This window comes from Sinocyclocheilus rhinocerous, unplaced genomic scaffold, assembly GCF_001515625.1.
Source record: "Sinocyclocheilus rhinocerous isolate Xijiao unplaced genomic scaffold, SAMN03320098_v1.1 scaffold1595, whole genome shotgun sequence".
In the NCBI taxonomy this organism is placed as follows: domain Eukaryota; kingdom Metazoa; phylum Chordata; class Actinopteri; order Cypriniformes; family Cyprinidae; genus Sinocyclocheilus; species Sinocyclocheilus rhinocerous.
Window position 1 is genome coordinate 241,780 of NW_015655715.1, and position 14,061 is coordinate 255,840.

General features: G+C 38.6%; 2 protein-coding genes across 2 annotated transcripts; one reads left to right on the forward strand and one right to left on the reverse strand.

The window, feature by feature from the left end:
• The first annotated feature begins 5,949 nt into the window (after positions 1 to 5,949).
• Positions 5,950 to 8,649, forward strand: LOC107718876 (keratin, type I cytoskeletal 50 kDa-like). Its single transcript, XM_016526117.1, has 7 exons — positions 5,950 to 6,546; positions 6,819 to 6,901; positions 6,983 to 7,139; positions 7,351 to 7,512; positions 7,621 to 7,746; positions 8,101 to 8,321; positions 8,440 to 8,649. The coding sequence occupies exons 1-7, from the start codon at positions 6,016 to 6,018 to the stop codon at positions 8,549 to 8,551; spliced, it is 1,392 nt and encodes a 463-aa protein (XP_016381603.1). The 5' UTR covers positions 5,950 to 6,015; the 3' UTR covers positions 8,552 to 8,649.
• Positions 8,650 to 8,960: 311 nt separating this feature from the next.
• Positions 8,961 to 13,730, reverse strand: LOC107718877 (keratin, type I cytoskeletal 42-like). The gene is made up of 8 exons (XM_016526118.1): positions 13,416 to 13,730; positions 12,575 to 12,657; positions 12,335 to 12,491; positions 10,665 to 10,826; positions 10,025 to 10,150; positions 9,295 to 9,512; positions 9,163 to 9,173; positions 8,961 to 9,058 (listed from the first exon to the last, which is right to left on the reverse strand). Exons 1-8 carry the CDS (start codon positions 13,719 to 13,721, stop codon positions 8,961 to 8,963), a joined length of 1,161 nt encoding a protein of 386 aa, XP_016381604.1. The 5' UTR covers positions 13,722 to 13,730.
• Positions 13,731 to 14,061: the final 331 nt, after the last annotated feature.

Consider the following 14,061-nt stretch of genomic DNA (forward strand, 5'->3'; position numbering starts at 1 on the left):
AAGTTCTGGCAACCACAGCTGCCGGTATTTTACCGTAAATGTCACAGATTTTTTTTTTACTGTGTATCCACAAAAATATTAAGCAGCCAAAACTAGTCTAATAATAATTCACAATAAAACAACAATATTTCACAATATTGCTGTATTTTCAAATAAATGCAGCCTTGGTTGATCTTAACAGACTTTCAAAAACATTAACTATTTTTTAATGTTTTAAAAAAAGTCTCATGCTCATCATCAAACATAGCCTACATAGCTACATAGCTCTCAGAATTGGCTCTGTGTGTGCATTTGAAAAAGCAACACACGCCAAACACCTTCCCTTGTAATGGCTTGCAATGAGAAGTGTTGCTAAACTTGTTGTCCAACAAAAGAGACCATTATAACTTGTTTTTAACCTCACAACATCAGTCGAGTGTTTGAAATAACTTCCTTCTGTGATCTGATGTGGCTTCTTATTACAGAATGAGGCTGAAAATTCTATACTGTAGCCTAATAAAAGCTATGTCGATTAGCAATGGATTATAAATATACTTAATCATTATGAAAATACCCGAGATGACTGTGTTTATGTTTCATTATTCAAAGCATTTCTCTCTTTTCAGCTGGATGCCTTTGTCCATATTAGGGATTTCCTGTAGCGTCACTAGCTTGATCAGTTCAATTACTTCTGTGATGTATATGTGGAATTTCTGCACGAGGGCGCCCTATGGCTTCCAGTATGAATGAAACAGACATTACATGTGTTTATAGCGTTCAATAATGACCAACCCATCCAGGGACGTGGGAAGTAGGGGTGCTGAGGGGGCTGCAGCACCCCCTGTTTTCACATGGTTGCAAATGCAACGCCAGGTTTGTTCATTTAAATTTATTCAGTTTTAGCATTTAATAATTTATTTGTAATGATCTCTGAAATGTAAATTGTAAGTGTGCTATAATAAACCCATGTTTATCTTTATGAACATGATTAATTTTACTTGTGATGTTTTCTATATGGGATGATTAGCCTAATCCGTGACGCTAGATATACATACATATATATATATATATATATGTATGTATATCTAAGACCCACACTGTCATTTTCTCCCTCTTTATCATTAATTTAATTTAATTTAGCTATGCTGAATATTTAATTCTTTTATTTAATAATTATCAATGAATTTGTTTGTGATAAATACATTTTTGGGGGCCCAAAAAACTGGAAAAGTAACAATAATAATAAAAGAAAACACTTTTTACAAATGATCTGCTCTTTAATCATGCACCTGAACGGTTAATCCTCGCAACAACAGATTGAAGAATCCACCCATGATTCTAGCATGAGTTTTGCTTCTGCATGACAGGTTAAATCCTTGACAAAACATGATCAGATCATGAGAAATTAAAATTCTGAGACCAATTATCACAGAAGGTGTGTAATATCACGTCTTTACATTACATTTGACTTGCAAGATTATGTGGACACCCCCTTCCAATTAACAGTATTGGTTAGGCTCTTAACTCTAGTGAGAACAAACCTTAATGCTAATAAATACAATGTTATTCAGTGCTTCCTACAGTCAACATTCTGGTTCACAAAGCAATGTCCTTAAAGTCAAGAAGAGCTTGTCTGGCCTGCACAAAGACCACACCTGAACCCCATTGATCACCTTTGGGATGAAATGGAACGCTGACAGGTGGATCGCTCAGAAGAGAGAAAGTTGTCAGGGAGGCGCAACTCCCTGTAACACCCATGTGTTGAAATCAAATGCTCAAAAAGCAGATAGAAGGGTTGGGTTAACAGGTATCCTTGGTACTCAACAGGTGGCCCGTCTTGGCCCCCTTGGCCTCTGAACTTGAGGACCCCGGCCTAGTCTCATGGATTTTTGATTTAGATTCTAGAACATTTACTGCACATTGAAACTCTTAATGGGACATGGTGGTAAAAAATTAGATGGGAGAAAAATTATATTTCAAAGGTTTTGCGTGCACTTGCAAAACTTTTGTGTTTGGTCACAAAACTTTTGTGATGGAAATAATTTGTGGTGGAGGGGAAAATTTTCTAGTGCCTTTGCAATTAAATGCTCAGGGGAATGCAATAGTTTAGTGTGAGAGAACGCAAATGTTTTTTTTGCAAGCACATGCAAAATCTTAGCAAGAGAATGTAGGCAAATGTTTTATGAGTGAACGAAAAGTTTTTCTGGGGAACGCAATACTTTTGCAAGAGAACACAAATGTTTTGCAAGTGAATGCAAAGTTTCTTATGCGGAATGCAATACTTTTGCAAGACAACTAAATGTTTTGCGAGTGAACGCAAAGTTTCTTGGGGTACACAATTTAGCAAGAGAAATGTTTTGCAAGTAAATGCTAAGTTTCTTTTGGAACACTACAGTTTAGCAGGAGAATGCAAATGTTTCGAGAGTGAACGCAAATATTTTGAAATATATTTTGTCCTCACATCTCATATTTTATTCCATCACCCTGCCCCCTTAGGGACTCATTTGTGTATGCATTAGTAATGTCTTATATTTACAGATGAACTGTAATAATGTGAAGTCCTCAGTAATGTGGTGCTTAGGATCCCAGCATTCACTGTGACACAAAAGTACTGTAGCAATTTTTCACATGTTGTTTATACCTTTCATGCCATACACAGTAACAACCATGTGTGTGATTCAACCCTCAAGATCTCCAAGTCTTTGACCGTGGATTTGGATTTGAAATGAATTTGCACAGATGTTTGCCAGTGCTGCAGAGAACAACGAGTATTGGCATGAACTGGGTGAACAAAACAGGAAGCCTGAGACCACGGTGAGTCATGAAGCGGCATCCTGCAGGCAATAACAGGGTGGATACCTCAACAAAAGACAGAGCTGTCATTCAAACCTCCGAATCCTAGATAGGTGTAATTCTAGACACTGGTGCTTCATTCAGGGCAGGGCAGAAAGAGAGTCATATTCCTTACTACAATCTTACAAGAGATATTTGAACTGTTCAAAGATCTTTAATCCGGTTTTCTGACCTACAGCAATATTAATGTTCATGTCATTGCTTCAGTGGCTATTTTTTACTAAATTCTTATTTGCAATCAGCCAACAGATTATCACAAAGACATTTTTTCAGTTTGTAAGCATATTTCCAACTGACATAATGCATGATACAACAATCATAACTTTCTTACCACATCTAATATGTCTTTCATCCAGAAATTACTTTTATATACAGATTTAAACATTCTATTCAAATAAATCTTTTCATTTTTCCCCTCTTCTTTCTTTTTAATACATCTGCTCTTATGACAATAATACAACTGCTCTTATTGTAATAACAGTTATAATTTGGTGCTGTTTTCACAAGTAAGTGTATAAAGATGTAAATTACATGTGAAACAGGAAAAACAAATGTTAATTGTTTTTGTTTATTATTTAAACATATTGTCCAAGTAAGTTATTGCAATTTTTCAGCATACAACAGGATAGACTTTAAAGAACTTTGTAAACAAGAGTGGTCATAGGGGAGGGCATGTAAAAGGCACATAAAACAGTATTGTTCTTGTATAGAGTCCCTTGACTTATTTTTTTACCACAAGACAAGAAAAACCAGTTAGATCTTTAAAGTTTGAGTTTCGGATGAATCCCTCTATGTGTAATGACAGTGTTTTCATTGTCTGTGAAACAATGACTGTTTATGTAAGTTTTAGCATTCCATATATGACAAAAAGAGAATGTAATGGATTTCCTTCATTCTGATATCAATATAATACAATGACAATATGAAGTATTATTCTATTTTAGATCAAATATGGAGCAGATTTATGACTGTGCCACACCCAGTACACAGAAACACACTGAGCTTCTGCAACACATTCAGTCAGCAGCAGAGAAACGAAGAACCCTGTTATAAAGTCAAAGGGAAAAAATGATCGAATAGGGAAAGGAAAATAAGTTGTAGGCTACTTTAATCACAGTTTTTAATAAAAGTCTTTGGTTCACACAGCAGTATATGCATACTGGTACATGTTTTTCAGTGTTTTTGCATTCATTCATAAAGGTTTTGCATTTTCTTAAAGAATCGTACTAAAACGACAAAGGGACATGGTAATAGAAACAACATACGAAAATGTTTGTTTGCAAAAGTTTGTGTTCCCCTGAGAAACTTTGCGTTTCCTTTCAAAAAATGTTGCTGAGAAACTTGAAAAATGATAATGGAAAATGATACAGAGCCCCTAAAGGGACATGGTGATAGAATAAATATGAGCTGGGAGGTAAAAAAAAATGTTTCATGGTTTTTGCATTCTCTCCCAAACGTTTTGCATTCCTGTTGCACTTAATGGTGTTTGCAAAGGGATCTTTTAAGTATAAATTTTCCTCCCTCTCATATTTTTCTATCACTGCCCCTTTAGGTGGTCTGTGAAATAATATGAGTTGGGAGGGAAAACGATATTGCAATGTTTTTGACAGCAAACTTTCTTAGTGGATCACAATACTTTTTCGAGCTAACGCAAAACAATTTTGCAAAAGTTTTGTGAGCGCAATGCAAATTTAGAATTACATTTTTACTCTCATCTCATACATTTTTTTGTTTCATTACCATGTCCCCTTATTGCATTTTATTTAAGCACATTTGTAGTTCGCTTCATTTATCAGTAGTAAATTCCCACAGAGAAAGTAAAAGGCTCACTAAGACTAGAGTCATTAATGGATTAACTCCCGCATGGCATGCTTACAAAAGCGCGCAAATAAATATGTAATTTAAATCAGGATTCTAGTGGACTTGCAGGTACAATGTGATCTTTTAATCCAGGAAAACATTCTCTGAATTTGTGATTAAAAATAGAGCAAGTAAGAGCTTGCTTGGAAGCAGCACATATGGATCAAATAAATCATGTCATTCAATATCTCATGAAGTTCTCATCATTCTACACCTTATAGCCACAGGCACATTCGCTCAGTTAAACTTGATGAATCATTTGATATATAGCCTACACTAGATTCATGTTCGTTTATCTTTGCACCATTGTTTTCATTTGATTGTGTAATGACAGCTATTCAAAAGTACAATGTAAGCTTCGTAAATGTGTTCAAACTAGCAATTACGCTGATGTACATCTTCATGCAACAGCCTTTTCAATGATGCCTAAATAACTGCTGATAGAAATTAACAAGTTGAATTGCATGGTCATGCTTTCCAAAGCAAAGCTTCAGCTCTCAGTTTAAAGTTTCTTACACATATGAGAATTTTCTGAGATAAAAGTAAAGCCTTCTGGAGTAGTGGATCTGAGTCATGGCTTAAGCTCTCAGAAAAATACTGTTATGCAAGACTAGAGACACCATGCTAGTACGTCTCCAGACGGCTCTTGTGCAATTTAAAAGTTCACTTTGGAAAAATGTTTCTCTCTCTCTCGCTATTTTTTTGTTCTGTTCATGTTTGAAAGGACAAAGGGAGGTCTGTTCTGGGGAAGCTCTTCCACGCGCAAGAGCCCATTTCACTGTGTGGTTTTAGCTTGCTGTTTATAAGTGTTTATCACATCCAGCACTCCGTTGTCCTGGAAACCCCACTGGCAGGCGCAGGTCATCCTGTCAGCACACATGTTATGAAGCCTGTAACACAGACCTTATGGCAGTAACATGAGACCCTATGCAGACATGCATGGGAAAATCAAGTCCTACATATCAAAACAATCACATCCTGTGAAAAAAATTTGCAGTTTATATATACCTTCATATTTTGAGATAAGATGTGCATATGTTCTGGTGTTTCTTGTCTTTTGCACATATCCATGGGCTATGGGCTCTCACTCAGAGCTCATTCCAACAATTCATGTCATTTCACATGCCAGATCCTCTGCCTCTGGGCATGTATTGGGCGGAGAGTGAAGTTTTGAGTTCATTTTCTCCCCTCACCCCCTCCTCCGTCTCTACTTCCACCCACCCCTTACCTCATCCCACAAACATATAAAAATCAATCAGCCTCGTCTGTGCACCACATTCCCTCTCCTTCCAGCAAAAAGACTCTCTCCTCTGCAGCCCAGCAATGACATCCTTCAGCAGCCGTAGTTTTATGTCTTCTGGAGGGGGCTTCGGTGGAAGCTCCATGCGGGGTGCTTCTCTAGGAGGCATGTCTCGGTCATCCGGGATTGGCAGTGGAGGCGGTGGCCGCATAAGCGCCATGCGTACTGGCAGCGTGTATGGGGGTGCAGGAGGCCAGGGGGTCCGTATCTCCACTGCGGCAAGCACCTTTGCAGCTGGTGGCGGCGGCGGCGGTGGTGGAGCAGGCTTTGGCTTTGGTGCTGGCGCTGGTGGTGGAGCAGGCTTTGGCTTTGGTGCTGGCTCTGGAGGAGGCTTTGGAGGAGGCGATATGGACCTCAACGTGACCATCAATGAAAAAGCAACCATGCAGAACCTGAACGACCGTCTGGCATCTTACCTGGAGAAGGTACGCTCCCTGGAGAAGGCCAACGCAGATCTCGAGCTGAAGATCAGACAGTTTCTGGAGAACAAAACCTCACCTGCTGCGAGAGATTACTCTGCCTACCAGGCCACAATCAGCGACCTGCAGGATAAGGTACTGCTACTATAAAACTTCACAACATCTCGTGCACAAGATATTGTTTTCATAGCTGCAGGATTAAGGGTGTGGTCATGTTCTCATTGAGTTTTCTGCACATCAGAATGAAACAAAGCCATGCATTTCTGCGATGTACTGTTATGCATGTCATGGGTTACCTCCCAAAATGTGTGCAACAGACCAAATTTGCATGTATATCTTAATAGTGCATATTTGGAAGCTGTGCATTTGCAAAAACATCATTATTTGAATCATCCCATCTCTGACAGATCCAAGATGCCACCCGTGTCAATGGAGGAGTCTACCTGGCCATCGATAATGCAAAATTGGCTGCTGACGACTTCAAGTCCAAGTAAATCCAAACCTACAGTGAATGAAACCTTATACTTAGGGGAAAAGTTGCTAATAAGCTGCTCTGTTTTGATTCATTCAGGTATGAGAATGAGTTAGCCATGCGTCAGTCTGTGGAAGCAGATATTGCTGGGCTGAAGAGACTCCTTGATGAGTTGACATTGGCAAGATCTGACCTGGAGATGCAGATTGAAGGCTTAAAGGAGGAACTCATCTTCCTCAAGAAGAACCATGAGGAGGTAAAAACCTGTCCAACTCAATCATGAGAGGATATTACTGTTTGATTGTTATCAACATGGCAAGCAAGATCATTTGATCTTGCCAAAACAGACAAGTTCCTCTGACCAGAAAATGCAAGGCAGTGAAATGTAATGCTGATAAACACTATTAAATTTCAGGGAATGTGCCTCAAGAGTCATACATAATCTCAAATTCTTCTTGTCTTTGTAGGAACTGGCAGCCATGCGCAGTCAGATGACTGGTTCAGTGAATGTAGAGGTGGACGCAGCTCCTCAGGAGGATCTGAACCGTGTGATGACTGAGATCCGTGAGCAGTACGAGGCAGTCGCTTCCAAAAACCGACGTGAGCTAGAGTCCTGGTTCCAAACCAAGGTAGAAGAAGGCAAATAAATCTGAACGAGCCAAAACTAGAACAATTCATCCTGGAAGTTTTGGTCTTTGGAGATGCTTAACTAAACTCTGAATGTTATTTATCTGCAGTCAGAGACACTGACTAAGGAGGTTGCGGCCAGTACAGAGACCCTTCAAGTGTCCAAGACTGAAATCACTGAGCTTAGACGCACCCTTCAAGGCCTGGAGATCGAGTTGCAATCTGAACTCAGTAAAGTAAGTGTTTTAGGATACATCTATACCAATATGGTAACTTTATAACAGCTGCTGAAATAAACATTTTAAGCTATTCTAAGCAGGTTTTAGCTTGCATAAGCTGGTCTACATTGGTCTAGCTGGTCTCCCAGTCTAACTGGTTTCCAAGCAGGTATTCTGCTTGTAGGTGCCCAAATCCCTCTGAAACCAGATAATCTTGACCATGTTGGGAACCTGATAAGAATGACAATTCCATTTTAGACTGGATTAAGTTGTTTTTTCAGCAGGCTGGTTGAACTTCTACAATTTTTTACCCAACATATACTTATTATTCCAGTCGACGCTAAACAATAGCACCTCCAATCTATTATATAGAAAGCGTCTCTTGAGGGAACTATTGCGGATACAGAAGCACGATACTCCATGAAGCTGGGTCAACTACAGGCTCAGGTAACAAGTATGGAGGAGCAGATCGTTCAGCTCAGAGCCGACATAGACAGACAATCTCATGAGTACAAAATGCTGTTGGACATCAAGACCCGGCTGGAGATGGAGATCGCGGAGTACAGGAGACTGCTGGATGGAGGAGCAAGCAGGTAGGAGATGTTGGAAGAAGCATAGTGATACTGTAGAACGAGTGTGTGTGTGTTTGTGCTTCTGAATGGGTTTTGCCATTTCTGAAGAACATATATCAACATTTTCTCTTTTTGTCAGCATTACCACTACTGGTGGAGGAGGAGGAGTGAGCTCTACCAATACCGTCAAGGTGAAGACCATTGTGAAAGAGACGGTTGATGGGGAAGTGGTGTCAACTACTACAAAATAAATACCTTCATAATACACTGCCCATCTACACCTGTCACACCAGTCTTCAGGCCTTGTGATCCACTGTTGTTGAGAATAAAATCAGTGATGCCACAAAAACATTATTGTGGTTTGTCTCTTAATAAAGCTGTTTACTGTTTTAAGTCAGTATCAAAGCATTGTTTCTTAAAGGATGATGATACATTCTGAGATTTGTGCTTGCAGTACATCAGGCATATGTGATTGTCATTTAACAGAGAAATAGAGAGATAGAAATCAGACAGGATTGCACAGAAAAAAAATTCACATTCAGATAATCATGTTCATAATCTACCAAACTTTCAATTGCTTCATTAACTGTGTAAGTGTGCAATACAGAGGACTTGAACAGAAGGAATTATTAAAACATGTGATGTGTGTTTTTGAGCAGATTAGTCATTTTGCTCATCAACATCCACACTCTCGCTGCTCTCCACAATCTTCCCATCCACGATGGTTTCCACAACTGTGATCGTTTTGGTGAAAACTTCTAAAAACAGACAATGGGAGACAGTTAATTAGCAATGCACTACGATGCTTCAGAGTGATATTTAATATACAAAATATATATTTTATTGTAAAACAGTCACTTACTGTGGGCATCCCTGTAAAAACAGAGGGAAAGAGAGTCGGTGTTAGTAAAGCGTTTAAGAACCGTAAGATTTACACGTTCTAACATCAAATTCAAATACAATCAATTTGAGCTATTATTTTTATGAACATCACCTCTCATTTCCATCCAGCAGTCTCCTGTACTCTGCGATCTCACGCTCCAGTCTGGTCTTGACATCCAGCAGCGTTTCGTACTCTCGTTTGTTGTTGGCAATGTTAGCATAAAATTGACTAAGCTGGTCCTCTAGGCTGGTGACAGTGGCCTGAAGCCCAGCCAACTGGTCCCCGTAATGAGCCTGTGTTTCCTCCAGTTCACCATCAAGGGCTGACCTCTGTTGTGGATAAGCATTAGTATATTAATATTACAAAAACATCTCCAATTTTATAAATTATTTACCTACAATAATTATTTAATTATATTTATTTTACTGTGCACTCACACACTGTGGTTGTTTAATGTTATTTGGTGCATTAGGGCAGAATTACATGTTAACAGTGCTAATAATCCACACTGTTGAGACACTATCTCCTGTTTAAACAGTCTATCTCTTGTTCTTCTACATGTGTAAGCATAGGAAATTACAGCACATTTCCCATGACTGTTTTTAAAGTCTTAAAGCTGGCAGAGCACTGGTTGTGAAGTAGAGGGGGGTGAGGCTGAAGCCCATGGACAGAAAACAGCCTGGCACAACACATGTTCTGCCAAGACATGTTGCCACAGACTTGGAAATTATAATGCATTGCTTCTTCCCTTTAACCTACAACTCTATGAGGAGCTAAGGGTATAGAAAAGCGAGTTTTACAATAAAAAGAAATGTGTTATTGCAAGGGTGTGCAGGTTTACCAAGCTCTGATGGGTCTGCAGTTCAATCTGTAGTCTCTGTAAGGCATTTGTCAACTCCTTCAGCTCTATTCTGCTGTTCTGAAGATCTTCATTTTGTGTGACCACCTCCTGGTGCACTGCGGCAGTCTGCAATTAACAAAATCAAAAACAGCTATAACATCACATGCATCACACTATAAAACAATATTTTACACTGTTAATCACAGATGAGTGACTAAGAACTAAAAACTCAAATGCACCAAATCAGTCATTTTCAGATGTGTAAGGCCTTATACTTAAGTAAAACAGTAGTTATTGTGTCAAAATTTTACTTAGTGGAAAGACAAATTATCATCAAAACATGAGGAAAAAAAGCTTTCCACATTAAGTTGTTCTTAAGTATTTAAAAGATTAAATATTTAATTAAAAATGTAAAATAATTAATTTAAAGTCACGATAACCTGCCATATATGTACTTTGCATTTTAAAGTTAGAAATGAAGTTGTAAGTTCTAATGAAGTTGCATCAAAAATGTGATTATTTATTTGTAATTATAGTTGAGTAAAAGTGCAGGTATGCAGTTTCAAAGTACTTAACAAAAATAATACTTAAATGTAATAAATTCACTCAAGTACAAATGCATTTGTGGTTTTAACTTCACCTTGGTCTCATACCAGGACTCCAGCTCTTTACGGTTTTTCTCAGTCATAGTCTCATAGTGTTGTCTGATCTCCGTCATGGCCTGCATCAGGTCCATAGAGGGCGCTGCATCCACACAAACGTTCACATGACCTCCAGCCTCAGCTCTAGCCAGAGACATCTCCTGTGAAAACACATATCAGAAAATGTGTGATCTGGCATAGAGGAAGAGATGGATAGTATTATGACGCTGACGTGGTATTAATCATCTATTTATAGATTTAAGAGGAATAAAAAGGAGTGGTGGGATGAGCCTAGTCTTTCAGGAGAAAATTAGGGTTTCCCTTGTGGATTTCTGTTTATTTTAAAACAATTTTATCAATTGGAAATTTTCTAAAAGTCTTCTTTAGTGTTCGCTTAAGAGTGGTTATGCATGAATGATGACCTTTCATAGACCCAGAGGTCCAGTGATATTACTGTTTAGTTTAAAATGCTGTAACGGAAGGGGAAATCCCTAGCAGAGCAGGCAGCAGAAGAACAAGTGGAAAAAGGAAAAATTGAAGGAAGGAAGGAAGGAACACTCTTAATGACCCTGTGTTTTTGTGGTGTGGAAACTGTTATCTCTGAAATGGCTGATTATGGGCAGCTACAGTAACCTATCGTTTTCAGAATTTGTCTTTCAATCGTTTTCAAGCAATAAATATCAAAATAAAAAATTGTCACTAATCTACAGAAAACATACACTACTGTTCAAAAGTTTGGGATCACTGTGATTTATTTTCACTATGATTTGATGACTTTTTTCAGAAAGGATGCATTACATTTATCAAAAATGCAGTAAAACATTTTTATAATGTTACAAAAGTATTTCTATTATACAAACCCGATTCCAAAAAAGTTGGGACACTGTACAAATTGCAGTTCTTCAAGCTTTCTGTTTATCAGAGAGTTCTGAAAAAAGACACTGTATAATGTTTTTTGCACTTTATTTAGTAGCGCAACCATTTTCACTTGTGATAATAATAAGAAAGGTTTCTTGAGTACATTTTCAATAAAAGTTGCTTATTGTATCTCCCTGCAGAATCCTCCTTGGATCACAAGAGGTAGCAGTTCAAAAACGCATCGCCTAATTGTAGACATGCAAAATAGCCATCCACTTGTAGCAGTGGTACAAATAAGGATAAATAATAGTAGTGAAGTAGTGTAATGTGTATATGCCAAGCTAGAAGGCTAATCACAAAGCAGTAGGCTAACCTGTTAGCTTGCAAGTTAACTGAAAGAAATATCAGAAATTTGAACAGCTCTGAGTTTCAATCACATCACCTTACTACATCACCATGGTGATATTTACTGTATACAGTGCGGTGTAAATGTTTCCAGGTTACTTGTGCTTACATAACAGCTTTGTGTAAAACAGGATTCAGTTTGTGGGTGGAATATCTGAATGACCAGTCTCATGGGCAATGCCCTAAATAGAAATCCTGTCATGGTGATATTACTGCTGTTTACCAGCTAGAATTAGCTCTTTTAGAATATATAATAATACACTGCTGAACTAAACACCAATCAGCTGAGTTCTGTGCATTTTAATTCAATTAAATGAGTGATTTACAAAGAGACAGAACAGGCATACAACCACACTGAAGACTGCTCAGTGAGGCAAAGATGGGAAATATGTGTCACATATCGTACCTCCTCGTGGTTTCTCCTCAGTATGATGAGCTCCTCGTTCAGAGCCTCAATTTGCATCTCCAGGTCCGACCGCCTCAAGCTAAACTCATCCAGAAGTTTCCTCAGATTGCAGATGTCGGCTTCAATGGCCTTACGCATGGCCAGCTCATTCTCATACCTGAGGTGATGGTTCACAGAATTAATTTTCTATTAATGACCAATTAAATAAATGGCAAGACATATATATATTCAGTTTCTCACTTTAGCTTGAAGTCATCAGCAGCCAGTTTGGCATTGTCCGCAGACAGGATTAATGTGGCATTGTCTTGGGAAGCCAGCTGAATCTGCCAGTAAAAAAAGGGAAAATTTCTTGTATTATACAGATGGTACACAAACAGCAGGTGCCAGTGATGTCAGATTTTTTAGTAGGCTGCAGAAAATACACCCTCAGAACACTGAATTCCAAATGAGAGGGAAAACGTGGATTAGTCTATTGCACAATAAACACTCTGGCACCTGGAGTCATTTATTTTTAGAGCTGGTTGTTGGTGTCTGCGGAATTCAGTGCAGCCACAGAATGTGGAACAAAAGCCAACTCTGGCAACAAAACTTGTTCAATCTGTTTATTAACATATATTTGTCTAGATGCCATCGCAGACTAGTCAGTCACTGAATGTATAAACTAAGAGCTAAAACGAATAAAAATGCCACAAGACAATTAGTGTTCTGTTGTCAGTGTTACTTTAGTATTATTTATATACTGTTATAGTATTTATTAATATTTAGATTTTTATTTTAATATTTTCAGTTTACATTTTAATTTAGGTTTTAGTCATTTCTATTCAGCTTTAGTTTTAGAACTTGAATTTAAACTTATTTCAGTTAGTTGACTAGGCAAAGTGTCAACTATTTTTTTAAGTTAGTTTAAAAAAAGTTTTTTATCAAATTTTTATATCTTAGTTTTGCGTTATTTTAATTATCGAAAACTGTATTTAGCTTCACAGTACAGAGAAGTACACTAATATCATGCCATGTATATCATGTTTCAAATACCTCTCTGTCTGAAGACCTGTCTGCACTCCCCACTCCACTCTGAACTTACCTTGTTCCTCAGGTCCTTGATGGTGTCCAGGAATATGGTGTGGTCGAATGTGACATCAGGGCGACTTTCATACCACTCTCTGATCTTCTGCTCCAGCTCAGCGTTGGCCTTCTCCAGGGAGCGCACCTTCTCTAGGTAGGAGGCCAGGCGGTTATTCAAATTCTGCATGGTGGTCTTCTCGTCAGCGGACGGGTCTAAACCATCAGCTAGGTTGAAGCCCCTTGGTGAGGGGGACGAGGAGATCCGGGTACCTCGACCACCAGCTCCTCCATATACACTGATGGTTCTGGAATAGGGGTAAGACATTGTGCTGTCCTGGTTATGGTCTTGAGCGTGGAAGTGGGCAACAAAACACAGACACAAATGCTTGGCAGATTCAAAAAATCTTTAAATACCTGCCCAGGATGGGGGAGGGGAGAGGACGCTTTGCTTTCCAAGGAACAGGTGGGTATGAACCCTTGTGCTCTAGAACCCGAACATCAACATTTTTTATGTCGTTTAAAGTCAAAATGTGGCACTTCTTGTCCTGGACTGAATTATCAAGAATTTCAATCATAACATTTCCATTATTCTGAAAACCAAATGCTTTTTTAAAATGAACACACCCAGGTGTAGCACATGGTCAAAGGTCTTGTTGTGTGTCAAC